Raw genomic sequence first — 22,791 nt, 5'->3', positions numbered from 1 at the left:
AACTTTGCTTTAATTCTACTTTTTTCTATCTAATCATAAGAAATCATAGTCAGTCAGAAAGAGTCATTAAACAGGAAAAGCAGGTTTCCTGGAAAAAGAGGAAGTTTCCAGCCTGTAGATTTATAAAAATAGCTGAGACTATTCCTTAGTTTAAAACATGAAAGTTTTACAGAATGAAATCTAAACATTATTAGTAATTGGATAAGATTCAAGGTAAAACACTTATATTAATATTGGTTTACTTGTAATCATACTTACACTTACATTTGTGGGAACACTTATAAGAAAAACAAGTAACTGTAAACGTGGGTATCAAATAATTAGAATCATGGATTATTCTTGGTTTCTTTTCAGAAAACATCTGTAATAACTCACATTAGGATTATAATAAGGATAATTAATAAGTTATGGTTATAAAATCATAAATGAATGATAAATCAGAGAAGCTGAAGAAAATAAATGTGATATAAGTTATGGTTATAAAATTATAAATGAATGATAAATCAGAGAAGCTAAAGAAAATAAATGTGATATAAATGTGATTTTGACATTGAACTTGAAATGGTGTAAAAGGTGTAACTGCAATTAAACATCACTGATATGTTGGAGGTAGAGAGTAGGTGAAAGGTGAAAGGCAAGGAACTAACAGGAGAGCAGAGATGATCAACGCCTTATTTAGGTGAAAGGTTGTGAAGACAACGGACATAGGAGGTTGAGCAACCCTGACATTAGCACAGACATCAGGAAATGTCTGTAAGACAGTGATGGATATGAGATCATCTGTCTGAGCAGTCAGAAACCCTATAAAAGGTGGGTGCAAAAGAGGAACCTTTTGTTGGATCCTCCGGGCAGCTTTGAGCCAAGATCGAGATGGACAAAGAACTCTGCAGCTGAAGAAGAGCCGGGGCCACGGAGCCGGAGACTGTCCTGCCATGGGGACCAACCCGTCTGGCCCACAACATGTGGCTTCAAATCGCACTTCTCTCATCGGCTGGGTTCAGACCCCAAAGACAAAGATGAAGACAAAGACAAAGGCAAAGACAAAGAAGAAGAACTGGTGCCTTTTTTCCTGCCAGCACCAAGTCCTGTGTGACCTCACCATCCATGCGGAGAAGAAGCTCATCAGACCTACAGAGATTCCTGCCTTCGCCGATCAACATCTTCCTCCTGCTGCAGCACCTTCTTCATCTTCAATCATCACAGAGATTCCTGCCTTCGCCGATCAACATCTTCCTCCTGCTGCAGCACCTTCTTCATCATCAAGCCAGGTCTGGGGTTCGAAACGTCAAACTCCGTCCGTCTCTCTCAAAGGTTCCCTTTTTTTTAGTTCTCAGTATCAGCAGTAGGGAAAGATAGACTAGATGATTCATTTTACTTATTTGATTATTTCTGCTACTGAATTAAGCTGTACTGACCCTTGCAAAAATGCCTTTCTAATAAAATATTTAGCATAAAGAAAATCTAAAAGATGTTGTGGACATTCAGTTAATGAGTCACCTTAAAGTTCTTTGATGGTTGTAAAATAGCTGTGATGTTTGATTCTGGAGAGGAAAAAGTGGAAAATGTTTTTAGGTAGCTGGTAGTCCAAATTTAAAACGTCATCCTTGGGACTCGCCCGAGTCACTAAAACCTACCTGGTTCAATAACAAATGCAAGTTGTAAAATAGAGAACGAGCGACCGTTAACAGGTGTGCTCTGTGAAACTAGTTGGCTGTAGGCTGCTCAGTCTGGCTAATTCACAGGGGGAAGAAGGGTGGGACACCTGGATGTTGGCCGTCAGAAACCAGGCGAATCGTTTCTCGAAACCAGCTTAAACAGAGTTTACTTCAGTTCTGGGCAGGGTAAATCCCAGCAGATTTAGGAAACTCAATTAACCCGTTAGAAGGAGAGCTGGTAGCACATCTCCCCTCTCAGAAGAGGAAGTAGAGAGTGAGACAGTAGAGACAGAAGGGGGGGGGGGGGGGGGGGGGGGGGGGTGTTGCGCAACAACAAACTCCATAATGTAGGGAAAATTAGCAGTTTATCCCAGAGTATAATAGTTAAATACAGATTAAGAAGAATTAATAGGTGTACATTGGCAAAGAGTTGGTAATTAATCTGTTGCTGTATGTTTGATTGTTATTTAAATTGTCGTTATTATTATTGCTATGTATCTGTAGATTTTCTTGTCTTCTGAGTTAGTTTGTAACTGTTTTGTCTATGTCATATAATTTATCTGTTGGCTCTTTAGCACAGTATATTGAACAGGAACATGAATATTATAACATGGTTTTAATTACAAATTTTTGATAATCAGGTCATTGTAAGTAAGTCATTAAATTAAGATAAGTCATAGGATTAAAGAAGTGTTCTCTCCATTCCCTTTCAAACAGAAAATGAGTGGTAAGATAATTATTTTGTTCTTGGTTATGAATGCATGATTTATTTCTCTCCTACAGATTGCTTGTTTTTAAAGACATGTTTAAAAATAAATCAACTATTTGTTAGTTTGAGTAAGCTACCAGCACTTACAGAATCCTGCTGCTGTAATTGTTTGTGTGCTAGAAGTGAGCTAAGGTGGAATCATTTATTTGTATCAGGTTGTAAATATTTATTTTGAAGCAGGTCAAAGAGAATTCATTGTAGCGGCTGTTAATTAATGGAGATGCTCCTTGTTGCTCTCATATCTTGTCTGTTAACAGAAACCCGCAAAACCACATTCATTACTTATTGTGGTAAATATAGCATGTTGATAGATATTATGTGAGATATTGAAGCTGTGTAACAGCGGTGTAATGTTAGTGTATGTTGAGCATATTCTATCATTTCAGGGACACAGTGACCTGCGCAGTTCTGTGGACACATTGCGGCTGCGCTGCATCTGATAACAGACATACAACGTATTAATGCGCAAAACAGAGTTTGCAGTGATCTGTATTTGTAGATGTCTGTGTTTAATTTAATTCCAATAAAACCCTGTTTCACCTGTCTGACACTGTTTTATTCTTACAAACACCTTTGTAATTAAAATATTTTTTTAAAGGTAGGATATTCTAATAAAAAAAGATTAGTGCATTCAGCTTCATTTTAAACGGATAGGATATTCTGATGAAGGTGATATTTTTGTGGTTTTGTCGTGTATAGAAATTGCTCCAATGCTAAGCTTCTGTCTCGTCACTCAAATAATGTTATCCAACGATAATATTTAACATTAACACAACCCGCTATAGTTTTGTAAACATGACGGTAGACGTTTTAGACGGGTAACACCGACAGATAGAGAGCTATCTTTGCTATCGTAGGAAAATCTGACGAGGTAGCACAGATAGTCAGACCACCGGTTCTCAAGCGTGTTTCCACAGAAAAAAAAAGTTTTTCCACAGCGGGAACTCTGCTCAACTGTGCACCACGAAGATGAAGTTGGTTTTCAATTCTAACTTCCGATTCGGGAATTGGTTAAAGGGCGATTCCTCTTAATTTTTCACTACTTTCCGCATCTTTAATCGACTCTAGTTTAAAAATTACAACACCTAGACTCTTCAAACCTAGACTAGATTATTCTCAACTAGTAGCAGAATATTTAGAACCATGTTTGGGATTCGTGAAACTTTTTTCTGATTTGTGAAACTTCACTTAACAGACCGCTGCAGAAGATCTTTAATTCCAACAGCCATCACCATCTACAATAACTCTTTCAAGAATTAATGAGTTACACCAACATTTAATTTCTCGTTGGGATTAATAAAGTGGTTTTGAATTAGAACTGAATTTGAATTTGAAAAAAACTGCATGGAACAAGTGTGAATAGTAATCTAAACTTTAGTGAAGTTTCACAAATCTCATAAAGGTTTCACAAATCCCAAACATGGATTAAAATATTCTGCTATTAGAGCAGAATAATCTAGTCCAGGTATGAAGTGTCTAGGTGTTGTAGTTTTGGAATTACGGCAGATCTCTTGTTACCGCGACCGAAAAAAAGGGTGAAAATTGCCCTTTATTGCAGTTTCACAAATCAGAGAAAAGTTTCATAAATCACAAACATTGTAATAAATATTCTGCTATTAGAGCAGAATAATCCAGTCCAGGTTTGAAGAGTCTAGCTGTTGTCGTTTTTAAACTAGAGTCGATTAAAGATGCGGAAGGTAGTGAAAAATTAGGTGGAATCGCCCTTTAGCCATTCCCCGAATCGGAAGCTGGAATTGAAAACCAACTTCAGCTTCGTCTCGGGCCCCGCAGAATAAACCCAGATGGTAACGGTTCACGTTTTTCTGCGTCAAACGTTACGTCACATGTGGGCCGGTCCAAAAGCCGGTCAACGGAACAGAAACGCAACAAGCATGGCAGTGAAGAATGTGACTGATGTTTACTGTATAGCAGATGTTGCCCCTCATTATAAGTTTATTTGCAATTAGCATCAAACTCAGACACCAAAGAAACTCAACAGACAATAAAAGAGCCTGGTTCTGGGCTGGACTGTTACTAATCAGAAACGGGGAGGGGCTTCACCCCCATGTTCAAATATTTTAGAATGTTTTGGAACATATAATATAATTTTTAATGTATTTAATGTTTTTAATATAGCCTACTGACTTTTTTTTTTGTTTAGCAAACAGTGGATTTTTCAATATATTATCTTATTATTCGGGTATAAATAAGTCCTTCAAATAAAACCTTAACAAACTTGATCAGACGTCAGCAGTTAAAGCAGATCACCTTCTGTCGCAGTCAAACCTAAGACGCTGCAGCTGACAATCCAAGCACTGGCCCTTTAACGGACGGGCCGCTCCATTCAGGAGGGAAGGGGAAACAGCTTGAAAGCCAGCGACATCCAAGAAAATCTAATATTATGCAAAGAGCTGCTCCAATATACCCAAAAGACAAACATGCAGAGAGTGTGTGTGAGAGCAGGACGGTTTAGTTAGAGTAAAAAAGGAACGAGGCTAGAGGGGGCGGTGGGGGGGTCTCTCCCCTTCATCTGGATTTATGTGTCTCATTGCAGGGTCTGAGCCGCTCTCCGTTAGGTTTGCTAAAATCACAACACCGAACGGGAAAATGTCATCCTCAGTTCCAAAATAAAATCAAAATTAAAAATATTTTTTATGCATTTATGTTAACTTCTTGGTTTGCACTGCACTTAGCTGCAGCTCCATTTTCTCTCTATGAGTGTAAATGATCAAATAAGATTTTAATTCTTCATTTGTTTCATCTTTCTACTTGAAAAGCAAAGTAGTTTTATACAAAATAAATGGACTAAAACATTTTTATTGCGGACAAAAAACGAACTGCGGAGTGGTTTCAAATAGAAGGCTATTTAGTTAGATTTATATATATATATATATATATATATATATATATATATATATATATATATATATATATATATATATATATATATATATATTATTTTATTTTTTTTTTTTTTTTAAACCAAATTTTGTGTCGCCTTTATCTTTCGCGTGGCTTTTTGAGTAAAAACCCTGGTCTACAGAGTGAACGTAGATTTCTAGGTGAAAGGCTGGGAGTCTCGAGCAGAAAAGGACCTGATTGTGAAGAGGCTGGGCGGAAGGAAGTGCCGCTGCTGCTCACTGCTGCTGGCGGAGGACTGGACGCTGTCAGGCCGAACAAACGCACCGATCTGACGGAGAGAAATTGCTGCAGCATCCTTTGTTTTCTGACTCCGAAGCTGAGGTAGGACACATAAACAGTTCTGCTCCATCTGATCTGCATGTTTGGCTCCATCATCACCCGCGGGGTTCGCCGTCCCTCCTCCGGCCGATCCGCTCAGGTCTATTGTTCGGCAGATTGTCATTCAGGCAGCAGCAGAGGGGAGCTACGCCAGGCACCGTTAGTGTTTGATGTTGTGGTTGTGTGCTTTGGGAACAGCAGCTTGGTTTTTAAGCCCGCTGTGCAGAGTCAGGAACACATTCCGTGTCGTGTCGTGCCGTGCCGTGCCGTTCCTTTCTGCTCGGTGGGGTTTGGCATAGCGAAGCATCAGCACCGCGCGCACGAGCACGCGCTCTTCGTGTAGTGGCTGTCAGCTGCTAACGTGCCTCTGCTGACACACCCGTCTGCTCCAGCCTCCTAGGTCGCTCGAGCTGAGCGGAACAACAGTTAGATGCTTCTCTCTGCTCCTGCTGCATCCTTGAGTTTTTCTGCTCTTTACATTTCTCACTCAGGCTTCAGAAGTTCCAAACTGGACTAAGTGTTGATGTCATTTTCAATTGATGATTAGAAACCGAGTCATCAAATGAACAAATGCAAAAGAAAGAAAGCAGGAAGGACCCGGATACATTTAAACCATGAGTCCACCTATTCAACCCGGGTTCCTTCATTTTGGGAGGTCAGCCAATACTTGCATGAGAAACTGATCTCATCTGCCTCCAGAAATATCTGAAAATCTGCCACAGCCCCTTTTTGCTCTGCTGTGAGAGAGGGCTGACTGACAGACCACCAGGTCATGTCTGCCAGCTTTGCAAAGTTGTTGCTATATTTAGCACAATTTCAGTCAAAAAATCAGAACTGCATCTTTTAAAGTTCAGTGATCAGCCAGAAAACTACAATCAGTGCGCCCCAATTTAAACAACATCATAAAATCAGCATCATTATAAAGTAAACCTTTTATTAACTTCATGTCTAACTGCTGAACTGAAGAGGAAGAACTAGTGTTTGAATCCTGGATCCATCACTATAGTATACTGGATGAGCTACACAACCACACACTGATATATGCACATACAGAACATTTCATGTTTCAGTGTTTATTTTAGAGTTTTTTTCTACAGAATTAATTACTTTTGTTTTATATATATATATATATATATATATATATATATATATATATATATATATATATATATATATAACTTTATAAAACAAAGCGAACTCTGTCCCTCATCTTCCTCAGAGGTTTGTGTGTGTTAGTAGCAGCCCATTTGCTGCTGCTGGGGGTTTTGAGTGTAGTAGTTCTGGTTGGAAATGATGGTTCTTCATCTCTGATTTTGAGAAAGCTCCTGTGTGTCTTCACACAGCCTGTTTAGCTGAAATGGTTAATAATAGTTCAGATTAAAATTGGTGTTGTTTCCCCCAGCATAAGCATGCATTAGCAGTGCAATGCTGCAAAAAACAAACAAAAAAAACATGGTTGGTACATTTTCACTACATTTTAATTAAGAGAAATAGATTACCTTTACAGAATTGACTAAATTTATCCTTTGTTCTCACTGCAAGCTACAAAAATACAAAATCAGAAAAAAGTTTCTTATAGGATTTTCACATTAATTGGCTGAACAATAATCCTTGATAAAGACTCTAACTAATAAGTGGTTGAAAAAAGGAAGTTAGGAACACAATGGTCATACCATCACATTGTAGAAATAAAAGTCAAGTTTGGTATAACATTGGATAGAAATATCATCATGGCATTACAGTGTTTCCATGGGATCAGTAAACATTAATTTATTTTGATTCTCTTACACATGAACTTTATTATAAATTTGTAAAACATCTCCCTGGTTATCACTGGGAATATAATAAACTAATATTGTCTGTCTGCTAGGGTTAGGATTCTGCTCCTTAAGTTTTCTAACCACAATTCTCCATATTTTATTTGACTGTAATTAATTTCCAATCAGCTGATTTTAATCTTGGTTTTAAGCAAAGATGCTTTACATGAAATCAGTCATTTCCATTCACACACACAGTGACATGCTGATAATGTCAAGCTACTGATTGTAGCCACAGCTGCCCTCTGTTTCAGTACTTTTGATTGATCAAAGCCTTTGAATTTTACCCAGTAAAATTAGGTTCTTCATTACATTTCTTGTTTTATGGTCTTCAAATTCAATGCTCACAATGTTTTACTCCAACTTCTTTCAGTGTTGTTTCTGAAGTGGTAACAAATGTCATAATTTTTTAAACATTAGCTTGAAAATTCTTAGAAAGATCTGAAAATAAATAATCTGATATCAGTGCCTTAAATTCACCATAAAAAGCTTTCAGTGTGGTTTACACAAAACCCTCTGCTGGCATCAGTATTTATTAAAAATCACATTGGTCTCTTTAAATAAATCTTTAACTCTCAAGTCTTTAAAATACATCTGAAGTGTAAATTGTCTCTGTCTGTAATCTTAAATTGCATTAAAAGGATGCATCATGAAAACAATATTACACTTGAATTAAAACTTGCCATAGTTTAGGAAAATGTTGTGAATATTTTGAATATTTTAAGAGGGAGGCCTGGAGTTTAGGTGCTAGAAAACAGTCATGTCGTGTCAGCGGCCAGGAGTGCATCCAGGTGGTTACTTTCTCAGATCCTGCCCTGAGTGGCTCCGTTTATCCCAGCTGGAAAAGGTCATGAACTTTGCCTCAGAGTTGCTGTCTGACCAGGGATTTGATTGCTCATCATTCCTGAATTCAAAACCAAATTTAAGCAATCTTCTTTTTATGATTCAGTACATTTTTGGACAACTAATCTCTGGTTTTGGATGCAGTGCAGCTGGAAGAATTTTTGGCGATGCCTTTTAACTTTTGAACATTTGTTGTGATGTGATGAGAATAAAGAGGGAAATTCAAACCATTGATCATAAAGGTCAAAGTGAGACTTTTGGCAAACAATTTGGATGAACTGTAAGATCCAGACAGATTACCAGGAATGCAGTACTATGTGTTTTAGTGAGACATGGCTGCAGGATCTTATCATCAACTGTGTCTCTCTGCTGAACTGTCTGACGACACAAGCAGACAGAGATTTAAAAAGGAGAAGAAAGAGCAAAGGAGGTGGATTTAGCAGTGCTCGTGAACAACAGATTGTGTGATCCATGACATGTTACTGTGAAGTGTCATTTGAACTTAGTAAGTTTTTGTCCACATCATTTACTCTTGTGTCATTTTGTGAACTGTTTACATCCCTCTGTCAGCTGTTGCAAACCATGCATTTGATGTCTTCAGTTCAGTTGCTAACTACAGACACACCACTCCAATGCGTTTGTGGCAATATTTGTTAGTTTTATTCATGCCTCACTCGCTACTGCACTTCTAACATTTCAACCATTTGACAGCAGTTCCGCCAGAGAAAACTGTGTTGGATTTGTTTTATGCAAATGTCAGAGTTATCAATCTTTAAAGCAAGATCTTCTCTGGAAAAATCAGATGACAACCTTGCTTTTCTTTGTTCCAAATATAAACCCTTCATTTAAAGGCCAAATGTAATTAAAAAAAATTTGCAAAAGAGGGCTGAAGAATTTCTGCAGGACTGTTTTGGGCTGTTTTGAGGCTGTAGACCCCAGTCTGTCAGCCACATGGAAAGGACATCAGTGCCATGGCAGAAAATGGGACCGACTGAATGTATATGAACTACAGACAGTTATATCCCTACTAGAATAGCTAGATGTTTTCCCAATAGCAAACTCTGGATCAGCAGTGACCTAAAGAAATTGCTAAACAAGAAAAAGGAAACTTTAAGGAGGGAGACTGGAAATATTTAGGACTATATAGTAACTTATAATTAAGATTATAGACAGCTAGAAAACATACTAAGCCAGAGAGCAAATTCCAGAAATTCCACTGAGCTTTTGTACAATGACAATAAAGGCATTCTGATTCTTAATGCGAACAGAAATGTCTGGTATAAAGAAAATCACAGACCTCAAGCAGAAGGAGGAACGTATAGATGGAACTCTGGACACAGCAAATGAAATGAACACATTCTTCAATAGGTTCAGTTCATGAACAAGTTCAGCATCATCCTTTTCTCAGCCAAGCAGACGTCCCAATAGACGGCTTGAGCAACAGCTTTCCTGTCACACCTCAAAATCCTGTTTCCACCTCAGCCATAGAGCCTAGTGGTTCTAAATGTTTGTCTTCAACCAAATCAGGAGATGCTGCTGCTCCCTTTGCCTCCGCCTCCCACCTATCTGTCTTTAGAAGTCAGGCGAGGAGGCAGTGGAAGAGACTAAACTTTACCAGTTCCAGATGATGTCAGTTTCCAAACCCTGAAGGCTTTTACAGAGTACGGTAGCTCTCTGGGATTCTGCAGCATCTCTTCAACCTTAATCTGACCTAGGAGAAGATTCCAGGGCTGCAGAAGATATTTAGCCTTGTCCCAATGTCCTGAAGAGATTCCTGTTGGGCCACTTGAGTATTCAAACAAAAACATGTCAGGAATCCTTTCAACTTATTTATTGTTATTTAGTTGAAGTTTAAATGGCATCATAGGACTGCATCAACAAGCCCACTGTCATTTGGACAAAGCAGATAGCTATGATGATCATGTTCTTTGATTTCTCCAGAACATTTAACACAAGTCAGCCTGATCTGTTCGGTCAGAAGCTCCAGAAGACAGGCCTCAACAATCACCTGTATCAATGGATCCCTGACAAACAGACCAGTGTTTTAGTTTGGCTTGGCTTTGTATTTTTGAATATTTTCATGATTGTCCTCTGCAGAACCTCTGATGAAACGTTTTCTCAGTGTTATAACATTCCCCTCTGTCTTGATGTAGTGAGGATGGTTGCATTTATGCAGCTCAAATCTGGTCTCATTACTCAAAATTACTTTTTTCCAGAAGTTTTAGGCTTGTCTCTATATTTCTTGGTGTACTGCAAGCAGGCTGCTTTGTGGCATTGCCATAGCAACGGCTTTGGTCTGATGACTCAACTATACAGGGCATTTTATTGTGTATCTTTAAACGGCTATATTGCTTTATTTCTGTATTCAGCGGCCCCCGCTCACAAGCACCACCACCCCCATGTGAGCAACAAATAATGAAGAGCCCGTGAAATCAACAGACAGGAGAATAAATAAGTAAATACAGTTAAGATAACAATGTCTATTAAAATGTTCTTTACCACCGGTTCTGAACAGAACACTAGTGGATATTTGCACATTCTGAACTAAGTTTCAAACAAGTAGATGTTTTTCCCTAACAACTTCTAGTTATAAGCAAACGGATCATAGGTTAGGATGGTTTCCATTTAAACCCATTTGTATCAACTTGTGTATCTTATTATAGGTCAAAACTTCCACTTTATGTAAAGTTTTAATTAGGATTGTTTAGATTTTTTCTGTTGACTTTATTAAGAGCAAAAACAAATATCACTCACCAGTAATCATGACTGAAAGACAAGTGAAAAATGGCCAAAACTACAAAGTATTCATGTACTTTATAGTGTTAGATTAAAAATTAATACTTTTTAATCTAACGTATTCATTTTTAAAGCTCCTCAGCAAGCCATCACCCAACTGTTTTTTTTTTTTCTTTTTTTCTCCCCCATCTGGGGACCTTTCACAATTACACATCACCTTTCAGAAAAAAATTCAAACATTATACATTTTCAATACTCCAATTTTCATTCTTACAATAGTTTGAATGAAATAGCTGTTGAATTTGGCTTCTGATCTTGATCTTTGAGAATGTGTTCTTGCATTTTTATGTCATCACCTTTACATTAGATGAAAATGGTCTCAAAACAACAATATTGTTTATCGCAATAACTTATGGGACAATTTATCATTCAACAAAATTTGTTATCTTGACAGGCCTATTCCCATCGACTGGTGCATCAGTGGCTTTTTAGAGGAACAAAACAAAAAATTTCCAAGGTCAAACCTCCAGCATTTTGAGATGTGGGGTCCATAGTTTCCAACCTCTACATCTGCTCCAATACAGCTGTAGGCAGCATCAACCTCTGATTAAATTGCGCTTTGTGTAGGTTGATTCGCTCCAAAGCAGTAGATGGAAATTCCCTTGAATTGCAATTAACTTTTTTTTTTCTCTTTTGCAAAATTTCAAAAGTTCACTTAAAATTCACATGAAATTGTAAGCAAATATACAACCATTTGACAGCTGTTCTGTCAGCTTTCACATGGCTGTTGTTTAGAGAACATTTTCAAGTTATATAATGGTAATAATCGCATAATAATGCAAGAACACATTCTCAGGAAATTTTAAATTCTAATGAACATTTAACACTGGAACTGGACGATATTTTAAATAACAAAAATACAACAGAATCAACAAATAAAATATTCTTGAAGTGTCTGTAAACAACATTTTTGCTTCAAATAAAGGGTTAGCTGAGACCAAAGCACCAGACTGAAGACTTTTGTCATCCAGTTTTTGGTAGAGAGAAAAGAGAAAAAATATGCAAATGAAAATGTTTGAGTTTGTGTCAATTTATCATGCAATTCATTGATTGCTTATTGTGACTGTCCTCATCTGAAGTTGTTAAATGATCAGCCTTTCTTCTTCTGGCTTCATAACAAGTGGTAGGCCAGTTGTAAAACTAAAAAACCCACTTTCCACTGAATATAATAACTGATTGTTCAAGCTTTGATGGTAGCAATTGCTGTCAAATGTTTGCAATAACTGGCAGTCGGTCTTTCACATCCCGGTGGAGGAATTTTTGGGCATTTTTCTCTTTTGTAGAAATGTTTAATCCAGCTGTACTGGCTGGTTTTCCTGCGTGTATATCATGTTTTAGGTCAATTTAATCTAAGGCTGAACTTTGACCAGGCCACTCTAAAACCTTAATTTAGTTTTTTTGATTGAACCCTTGAGTCGTTGCTGTGCTTCAGATTATTATTCTGCTGCATAATATGGTTAACTTTAAGGTGACAATAGACGGCCTGACACTCCCCTCCAATTTTTTGTGTTGAGAGCAGAATTACTGCTTATGTTCCCACATGGGAAATGTATTCCTGTATCTATCTTATCGGGATAAATAAACTCAATTGAATTGAATGATGATTTTGTTTTTCACTATCTCACAAGTTTGCACTATTTAGTAATTTAATTTGAGTGGTATTATTGCTTCAAATGTGGGTCAGTAATTTCTGCTGATCACAAAACATCCCAAACTGCAAATTATGTCATCTGTATTTAAAAGGTACATTAAACTAACTGAAGGTAAAATCATGGGTAACTGATTGTTACCCAAAATCAGTTACCCGCTTTTTATTCATTACAATGAATACAATGAAAAAGGGCCATGTGTAGACAGTGTAGTGGACATGACAGCGGGGGAGGGGCTTCCAGATGGCTTCTCCAATGAGATTAATGGTATTAAGCACGTCTGTTTTGTTGACACTAAAAATAAAGGAGAGTGTTGGCATCATTTTGGAGAACATGGTGATGAAGCTGTTGGGAGAATTCTGTGTCTCCTCAACAAATGCAACCAATTGCACTGCCTGGCCAAAACAATAAAAGTCACCACCAAAAACCACCATAAAAAGGTCACACACTACTTGCTTGGATTGCCTTTATCTTTGAATACAGAACTCACTCGCTGTGAAATTGTTACTAAAAACTTCATCCAATAAAGCAACAATTCACAGACAAAATATCAAAAAAAATGTTCAAGACTCTTTTTCTATTTGACTCTACATTCTTTGTCACTTTGTTACTGTTGCACTGGAATTTCCACACTGTGGAACAATATAGGGTATTTCTATTCTAAATTGAGTAAAGTGAAGATTCAGTCAAGAAACACGGACGTCAGACTCATTTTTGTCCAAATAAATTAAATGTCTTTATTTTGGGAGGCCAGAACTATCAAAATATTGTGTATTGGCTTTAACTGATAAATATTTGAATAATAAATTATTCCTTTCTGAAGTATACTGGAAGAAATATCCACAGTGCCTTTCAAAAGTGACAGGAAACTATAAAACATTGGAACATTGTTCTGTAACCTGGCCTGGTTTCTCCTGCTGTCGTTAATTTAATCCAGCCAATGCTGCAGCAATAAAGTATTTTTACTGTTCTAGCTCAATGGATGCCAGCATCTCTTACTGAGAGCCCCGGTTATTGGTCTGATAAAAATTCTTTTGTTGCAGACCTGTGTATAAATAACTTGTTTTTCTTACTTTTTACTCTAGTTTATCCACAACTCTTCATCCAGAATGCTGCATTTGCCTGTCGATCTTATTGTAAATATGTTTTGGGAATACAGTGTTTGGTATTTAATGAGTCCAGTAATGTTGTTGTTGGAATGTATTGGTAAATGTTTAATTGATTTTAAGTATTATGCATGATGCAACTGTTTATTTGGAAAAGGTTAGAGTATTATGTTGAATTTAGGCAAAATGTGTCAATGGCCCCTTTTGAATTATTTTGGTTGCCTCATTAATCTTTGGTGCCTCGCCTTGCTCTCCAGCCTCCATCTCTTCTTTCTCCTTCTGTCTCTTCATGTCTTTTCACAAGAATTGGATTAGTCCATTTTCAGTTGCTCCTTTGTTCCTGTGGAGGACTAATCCAGTCAAAATTGTCGATTAAAAATAGAAATAATAAATGGATTGATAAAGTAAAGTGAAGTGTGGCAAATATTGCACGCAAAAACAACAAAAAAGTTTTAGTTAAAATTGTTAATGTTAAGTTAAATGCATGTTTTAACTAGCAGTCCACGTTTTGATTAGTTTACTGTTAAAGCCGTTGAATCCGACGACTGTTGGCCTGCTAGCAAGAGACACACTGGCACAGCTGAGGGATGTTTTACTTTGAAAGAGTGAGCGTCCCAAGTGTGTAACCGATGTGTTTTTTTTTTTTTATCATTCATGGTCCAAAACAAACATCCACATTATTACACATTTCTGTTGTAGTTCTATGAGGGAATTTCCTGGATTTATTCAGTTAAGTGTATTTAAATTCCATCAATTCCCAGCAAATGTTATCTCAAGGCGCTTTACAAAAATTTTATTTCAATTAAATTATAAAAACTAGATTTGCAGAAATTGATTGTATAATATGCAACACCCACAATCCCACTGTGAATTTCAGGTCTTGTCAGCTGGCAATTTTTGGATGAGTGTATTGCCCAGTTGCACATTGATGTGGCTTGGGAGAAAGCTGGAATTGGACCTCACATTATCTGACTGCAAGATGGCTGCCCTTCCCACTGAAACACATTCGATTCCCACTCACTCCCCAAAGAACAATATAGTCACATTATGGGTCCAGACCATAATGTGTCTAGAGCCAGTGATGCAGACTGGTTCATTCTTCTGTTATGTTAGCACTTTGCTGTTACTCGTGTTTTTATACCTAAAGGTTTGCCTTACAATTGGCAAGATATTCCTAAGATGTTCAACATTTCTGTTCTTGTGGATTTGGAGAAATTCTCAGGGAACTTACAGTGGCTGCCCAGTAGGTGGCGAATGGCTATTTACAGTATGAGGTGACACACTAGTCTACCTTCCTTAGCCACATACATACAAGAAAGCAGCTTTAAATAGCTGTTCCCCACAGTCACACCTGTGTATGAAAAGCGTTCATAGAGCTGTTATCCATCTACCGCTTAGAACAGCATCACCTTCAAGGTCATTCATTGATCTGAAAGTGAAGTTCTGCTGTCATGAGGAACTTCTGCTGCTCTGCTTTACTCTGTTCTGTTGTTTTTTACCTGACAGTGACTGTGACTCCCACTGACAACCTGCAGCACCTAGAGGGCAAATACACAGGCAGCAATAAAGCAGAGGGTTTAAGAGAACCAATGAGCAGAGCCAAAGCAAGCCTCCAAACTGGTAAATATTGTTTGCAAGGTAAAGCTATTTATGATGTAAAATATGTTTTTAAGAAAGAAGGAACAAAAATCTGTACTCAACTATTCAAATGAGCAGATATGAAAAGATGCAAACATCTTTGCACAAGATTTTTGCCTGTCATGCAAAAATCCTTTATTTTTGATTGGACCAGGGTAAGATTATTTTTCATCTCTGCTACTTAGAAGTTATGATCTAGGAATATTCATTTAGTGGACACTAAATCATATACAGATGTCAGTTTGTTGTTAGTTGTTTCATCTGTTTTCACATTTATATTTTTTTTAAAAAGCAAAGAAAACAAGAAAGAAAAGACTTGACCATCATAAAAATTGTACCAACAAAACTCAGTCATGGCCTGACTTCAGATGAATGGATGATTTACTTTGTTTGCTTGCAGAAATACTGCAGTTCTATGTTGCAAGGTAAATGATGTCCAACTACTCTATTGACTGTTTTTTTTCTTTTCCCTTTTCAGATGCTTATCAGGCTGACGGGAGAGCTGGTCTCAGTGGAGAGGCAGTAGGTTGTTGATTTTCTAACAGCCTCTGCTGTCCCCAGGCTGAATGGGATCTCTTATCCACACCACACTGCTGTCACACGTCTTGAGTTTCACTTTACTGTCACTGCATTCATTTGCCTCCTTTCCATTGTTCTGTTGCCCAACCTAAATGATTGAAGCTCTAATCCAAAGAGCTAACAGAGATTAGAGAGCAGAGATCATCCTTTCAATCCGTTTATGTGACTATAGTATTCTCCCACCACTCCTCTTCAGTAACTCTTGCCTTCTCTCAGAAGCGATGTGCAGGGTGAGGGGGTTTGCCTGCTTTTAGACTTTTTTTCTTGCCTCCACCTTGTGTCTTCATGTTTTGGGGGTTCCTTAGTGACCCCACCCTCTGTCAACCACCCCGCACCTATTGCCACCACGGCCGGCCACCCCAATCGCCTTGTTGCCATGCCGACAGAGACACTGGCTCCTCCCCTGCCAGGTAGCAAGTCTGCTGGCCCCACCACGCCCTTCAGTTCCACTGTACCTCTTCGCATCCTCAACAAGGGCCCTGAGTACTTCAGAAGGCAGGTGAGAATATCATTGTTGTGGTCTTAATGAGGACTCCTACAGCTGAGGTCGAAGGTCAGATTAGTTTGGCCTTTAATAATTTCTTTGAACCATTCTAATTTGTCAAAGAAACCATGATAAATGGAAACGATGCGTTACAATGTGACCCTACACATGTTGAAGGATTTTATTTTTAAAGATCTATTTTTTCAAACTTCTTCTAATTTAAAAGTGATTTTTAAATTCAGTTTCAGAGCTTAACAGCTGTGTGTAAATTGTCACGAATAATGTTTGTAGATGGCTACTTGTAATCCTAACTGGATTTTTTTAATAATTCCACCCCTCCCTCCCAAACCAATTCCATGCAAACCATATGAAGAAGCTGGATGACTCTTCATATGGCATCCAGCTTCATATGAAGAAGATGAATGCTCCCACCTGGTAAAAACCAGCCCCTTGTTCTACGCTGTGTCCACAGCGTTTGGACCCTTGGTTAATGATAATTCAATAGTAACTTCAGGGGATGGTGTCCTAATTGCGTGATTGACTTTATTAAATTATGGTTGCCCATGATATCATGTGACACAGGTTGTATTATGTAATTTGAACCTGTGCTGGTATGACCTTTTGGATTATGTAGCAGTGATTGTGTGTGTTTATGAACATGTGTGTGCTAATTTGTCATCTGGAATTAAGAGGAAGTAATATGTTTGAGAAGGTCATAAGCCTTCCAGCGCTCAGCAGGCCAATTTTATGATCCCACCCCAATTGGAAAGTCCAAGGGAGCAGGGCTCAATACCCCTCAGCCTGTCCGAAATGTCCCCAAGAGGCGTAGACCACCCTCCAGGAGACCACCACTCGACAATGTAGCCGAGCTCCCTCACACATTCCACCACACAAGAGGGGCAACCTGCACCACCACCTCGAAACCTGTGCCCCCTTATTGTCATGGCACTCCTGCAGAACGATGACCTTCTCAGTGTCAGGAGTCATATTTTACTGCCCAGGTTTCAGACCCCATTCAAAACTCACAGAAAACATCTTGGGTGAATAAAAAGCCTTTGGAAAGTTAAGTTTTGGAGAAAAAACCTTTAGGATCCTGCAGTGGAAATGCACTCCTGTATATAGTTAAATGTCTCTGGGCGAGTTCCAACTTGCTGGATACTTCTTTTTGTAACTTCTGTAAGAGCTTTGCCACAGAGTTGATAAACATCTTTCAAAGAGATTGGTCTACTGGCACAGACCCAACATCTATACGTGTCGTTTTCAGTAGGCCAACATTATTCCAGTTACTTGACGTTATTCATTTTCCTGTTGGAACACCCAGTTATCCACCTTTCAAAATGTTCGACCATCTCACTGTTGATCTAAAGGTGAAGGAGAAACCTATTGTTTGTGCGATGCTATTACCATCATTCTTGACAGTTGTTACAATATCCTTTGGCTTTAAATCTTCACTGACTTCCTCAAACATATTTGTGGTCATTGTTGAGAATGTTCTTTGGTTAGAACATTTCATTGATCTGATTGGTTTGTTGAAGAAGTATGCAGTAATTGGATTATACTGCTTTATGATGAAATGTTTATTTTTCCATGCCTGAAACATAGAATAATTCATTTTTAATGTGTTCTCAGGCGGAACCAAACCCAAACCGCCTGAGTGCAGTTGAGAGACTAGAAGCTGACAAAGCAAAGTATGTCAAGAGTCAGGAGGTCATCAACGCCAAGCAAGAACCAGTCAAACCGCCTGTCCTGGCCAAGCCCACCGTTGACCCTTCCATCCTGCCAAAGAAAAGCCCTGGGATTGGTGGAGGAGGGAACGGAGCCGGGATCCCTTTCAAAGCATCCAATAACAACGCAAAGTCAGACACATGTGCGTCCAGCTGTGGCAGCAGCAAACGGGAGAATTTAAATCTGGAGATCTTAAAAAATCTGCTGAACTCATCATCATCCTCAGCAGCAGGTTCTGAAGGACTGTCAAGTGGAGCTAAAAGTGCCGTCCTCATGAGGTCATCAGTCAGAATGGCCCGAAGCTGGACACCGTTGGGGTGAGTCACTGCTGACGGTTGCATATTGTCTAGAGTATTTCTAATGCTTAATACACCGAGTTCTGCTAATTCTATCTCTGATTTTAAATCTAAGATTTGAACAAACACTAACAAAAAGCTGAAAGACGTATTTTCACTAAATTTGAGCTTACACCTCAGCAAAAACTCTTGCCTGATATAAAATGATTCTGAATTTGATCATTGGAAGATGGAAATGTGATTGTGAAATTCTAATAGGAGAAACTATGTAGATGTCTGGAGGAAACCAAGTTATTCTAAGGTCTTTTTATTTTGTGCACCACCTGAGAAGGCTGTTTTTAACATCAGTCCTTTTCATAAAAAACAATTATTTAGGAACTCTCCAAGTTTTTTCAAACCTTTAAGTAACAGTCTTAACTATTAAAATGTCTATAGTTTTTTTCATGTTATGTGCAATTTGGAGACTATTATTGTCAACAATAAAAATCACTTATTTATGCTACATGGTTTTATTACTATTATTTTGTAGTAACTTTTTAGCTACTATAAAAAAGTTACTACTTTTTTGTAACTTATTTTGTCATGAGAGCCTTTGTTTATGGTTGATTTGTAAAAGCAATAAAAAGTGGAAAAAGTCCAAGGGTGTGAATACATTTCGTAGGGCACTGTATATATCTGGAATTTTATGTATTGACAGTACATGGAATTTCATCCAGTGGAAATTAAAACATTAAGAACCAAATGAATGGAAATGAAATTGCCAAAGAATTTGGTGTCTAAAAAATTAACTTTGAAAGGCAGTTGATGGCTAAAAATTAGGAAATGATACGAAAGGAAATCATGAATAGTAACCTTAAATTACAAAACATGCACAAGTTTTACAACATTTTCATTAACATTGTTATTTCATTGTTATGCATAAATAAATTTCCAGAACCAGGGCAATTTGCCCAGAGACATATTAAGGGGTGGCTTAGTAATATTTTCAAAACAATGGAAGGTCAAAACAGGATTTTTGACCTTTACAAACAACTTTGTCTACAGTATAAAAATGAAGACTGTTGCAGCATTTGATGAGCAGAATTTCTGAAAAAAAAAATTGTTTTAGATGCTACAAAAATTCAGGAAGATCTTTAAATATACTGCTTTTTTAATGATTCAAATGAGTGTCAGTTATTATATCTAGTTGTCCTAATTAGAAGAACAGTTATTTTATTTCAACTGAAAGGGGAAATGGTAAATGATATGTACTCATATAGCACTTTATCAAGTCCAGAGGACCCCAAAGCACTTCACACTAGATTCACTGACTTTCATTATTGCAGAATATGATTCTTTTTTCCAGCAACAGAGAATATTCAGAGATTTGAATTACAATGTTTTTCCAAAATAAACATGATTAATTTAACAATTGTTATTTGGGATCGAATCTTAACCTTGTGCAAGGTTGCCAGTGCTCTGAACTTATGTATGTTTAAAAAAAACAAATGTAACTGTAAATACTTGATGTGTTAAAATCTATGTAATTAGTTAAACAATATATCTCTTCGGGAAATTTAAATCAGGTTTTGTTGGAGCCAAACGTGATGTGTTTAACATACTAGAAATTCCTAAAACTGTGTCCCAGAATAACACAGCTGTGCCTTCACCTGTTGCTCAGGTAAAGGCACAGCCAGTAGCAAATTCAATGATAGAGTGATTACTATAATAACATTATGCTCACATGTAGGTCCTCTGTGGTCACTTGTGTTTGTGGTGCTTTCTAATACTCTGTTTCTGTTTCTCCTTCTAGGATGCCACTAACATACAGATCCACCATGACCCTTAATGAGCAACCTTCAGACTCAGCTCCCAGTCCGAGCACCTCGCATTCTCTCAGATCCTTCTCTCACTCCTTAAAGGTCCCCCCAGTGGCCAGCGGGGGGCGTCGCACTCCACAACAAGCAGGAAACCTGAACCTTAGCAGACGAGTCCAAGATGAAAGAGGATGTGAAGGAGGAGTTGTCCAGCGTTCTCATTCCCCACTGCCACCTCTTCTGACCTCCCACTCATCATCTGACCTCCTGCGACTGTGCAACGGTAAACCGCTGCGCACCACTCAGTCTAGCAGCTCTTCAGCCCCACCCCTCCCTCCCAAACCAAAGCCCACCTCTCTCCCTCCTGCACTATCCTTGTCACTGCCACGTGCGCGTCCGCCAATGTCCCCTACGCCCTGCAACAACACAACTCCACAGTCTTTGCCATGTGACTTTGGAGACCCTGTTAGTGCATCAGCTGAGTTGAACATTGATCTGGAGCAGGGTTCAAATGTGACTCGTCGTTCGTCACTGCACAGATCTAAATCGGACCTGTCGGATCGGTATGCCCGGGCCGGAGCGGATGTGGAACGCTTTTTTAATTATTGCGGCCTTGACCCTGAGGAGTTGGAGGCAGTGGGTCCCGAGAACTTTGCACGGGCCAACTCGGACATTGTCAGCCTGAACTTTCGATCAGCTTCTATGATCTCCTCCGATTGTGACCAGTCACGGCGATCTTCCAATGACGGAATATCAGAAGAGGATGAGGGGGAGGAAGAGGAGGAGGCCGGTGAGCGCGTCCCCTATGGCATCTCAGCTGTGGAGCGAAATGCAAGGGTTATTAAATGGCTGTATAGCATTAAACAAGCAAGAGAAACACAAAAGGTTTCCCATGTTTAGATTAGGTGAACCATTCATGTGGACTGTGGATAATCTCTCCTATGGCTCCAAACTTGTAAGGTCATTTCTAGCTGGATTTAAAGGCTGAAGAAGAAGAAAATTATTTTAGTTTTAAGAATGAAGGACTGAAGAGGTGGTCTAAAAGTTCATATCAAACAAACAAGAGGTATGAAGAGAATACTCCAAAATATTGAAGAAGGTGAACAAAACCAAACATGGACAGATGTAATGATAAAGACGGTCATTTTCTGTTTCTCTCAGAAAGCCTGACTGACATCTCAGTTGGACCACAACCAAAAGCATGATGCAGTGAGGTAGAGAATGGATCCACTCTGTCAGAAGTGTTCAGCACACTTCAGCCCATCATACATTAGTGTGACTGACATTCCAACAAAGTGCAGCCCTTTATTCCCAATCTGTTTGACCAATTTAGCTTTCTGTCAGTGTTCCACACTTTCCACACTTAGAAATGGTCTTCAGTCTGAAACATCAAACTGGAAACAGCAGATATCAGTATTGGTGGTTGTATTGGTGCCCGGAGAAGCAGTTGTTAATTGTACCAATAAATTTTTTCCCTAACAGTATGTACACCAAAAACTCCTTTATGTTCCAGTTCCATGTAAAAACGATAACATATTGTGCTGTCCTACAATTCTACCAGAGGTATTTGCATGTGTCCATCTCTGCTTGACTTAGCTGACTAAGCAACATTCGAATGTGTGAAGATTTTATAATTATTACTTCCCACAGAGTATTTTTTTTTTACCAAAACCTGTGAATGAAGTAAGACATGAGAGTTTGTTCACTATAAATATAGAATGATGTGGTCTTCTTCATCTGAGTAACAGTAAGAAAGTGGAGCAGGGGTCGAACCAGTAACTAAACAATTGTGGGACGAACTCCAACCACTATCACCTGCATTGACCCAACATTCATGACTGTCCTAACATGCTAATGACTTAATTAGCAGGCAGCAGGCAGGATATTCCCCAGTAATGTGGATTACACCATCAGTTCTAACCAAATCCTGCTAATCTACTTCATTTGCTTTTGCAGATCCTCTTTAAATCTCTGTTTGGCTGTACGGTCAGAAAGTGTATGGTCAGGGTTATGATCAATAAAAGAGATTGTTTGAGAGAGAGCTATTTTACTTCACGAGGACGTCCAGCATTGCCACCTGACCTAAAACTCATGTTAATCCTTTGCCCTGCCAAGTAAAATTTGCTGGATCCATCTCTGCTGCTGGTCATCTGTTGTTGATTAAATACAACTGCATCTCAAAACCTGTAAATATGCAAAGTTCATTTATTCAGTTTGAATAGTGAAAGTTGCATTCAATACAAGAGGCATTTTTTAGTCTTTTCATTTTGATGATTATGCCTTACACACCTAATGCAAACTTAAAATTTTGCTTCTCAAAAGATGAAAATATTACATGAGTTGAGTAATGAAAATGTAGGATGATGAAATATGTCGTGGCCACACAATCATGGGACAG

At 38.4% G+C, this 22,791-nt stretch overlaps 1 protein-coding gene and 1 long non-coding RNA gene across 3 annotated transcripts; one reads left to right on the top strand and one right to left on the bottom strand.

Annotated features, from left to right (window-relative positions):
• Positions 1-3,862: 3,862 nt before the first annotated feature.
• Positions 3,863-12,281, bottom strand: LOC116721535 (uncharacterized). Its single transcript, XR_004339617.1, has 3 exons — positions 12,270-12,281; positions 8,950-8,951; positions 3,863-4,201 (listed from the first exon to the last, which is right to left on the bottom strand). It is a non-coding gene; the product is annotated as an uncharacterized LOC116721535 (long non-coding RNA).
• On the top strand, positions 5,473-22,527 carry fam110b (family with sequence similarity 110 member B). Of its 2 annotated transcripts, none has more exons than XM_032565320.1 (5): positions 5,473-5,667; positions 15,382-15,495; positions 15,992-16,591; positions 18,206-18,618; positions 20,390-22,527. In XM_032565320.1, the coding sequence occupies exons 3-5, from the start codon at positions 16,469-16,471 to the stop codon at positions 21,291-21,293; spliced, it is 1,440 nt and encodes a 479-aa protein (XP_032421211.1). In that variant the 5' UTR covers positions 5,473-5,667; positions 15,382-15,495; positions 15,992-16,468; the 3' UTR covers positions 21,294-22,527. The 2 variants fall into 2 exon arrangements, with proteins under 2 accessions (XP_032421211.1, XP_032421212.1); XM_032565321.1 differs by having other exon boundaries at positions 15,382-15,513.
• Positions 22,528-22,791: the final 264 nt, after the last annotated feature.

Source organism: Xiphophorus hellerii, chromosome 6, assembly GCF_003331165.1.
Source record: "Xiphophorus hellerii strain 12219 chromosome 6, Xiphophorus_hellerii-4.1, whole genome shotgun sequence".
NCBI classification, from domain to species: Eukaryota; Metazoa; Chordata; class Actinopteri; order Cyprinodontiformes; family Poeciliidae; genus Xiphophorus; species Xiphophorus hellerii.
The sequence above is the reverse complement of the archived record's forward strand: the minus strand, read 5'-3'. Positions and strand labels throughout refer to the sequence as shown.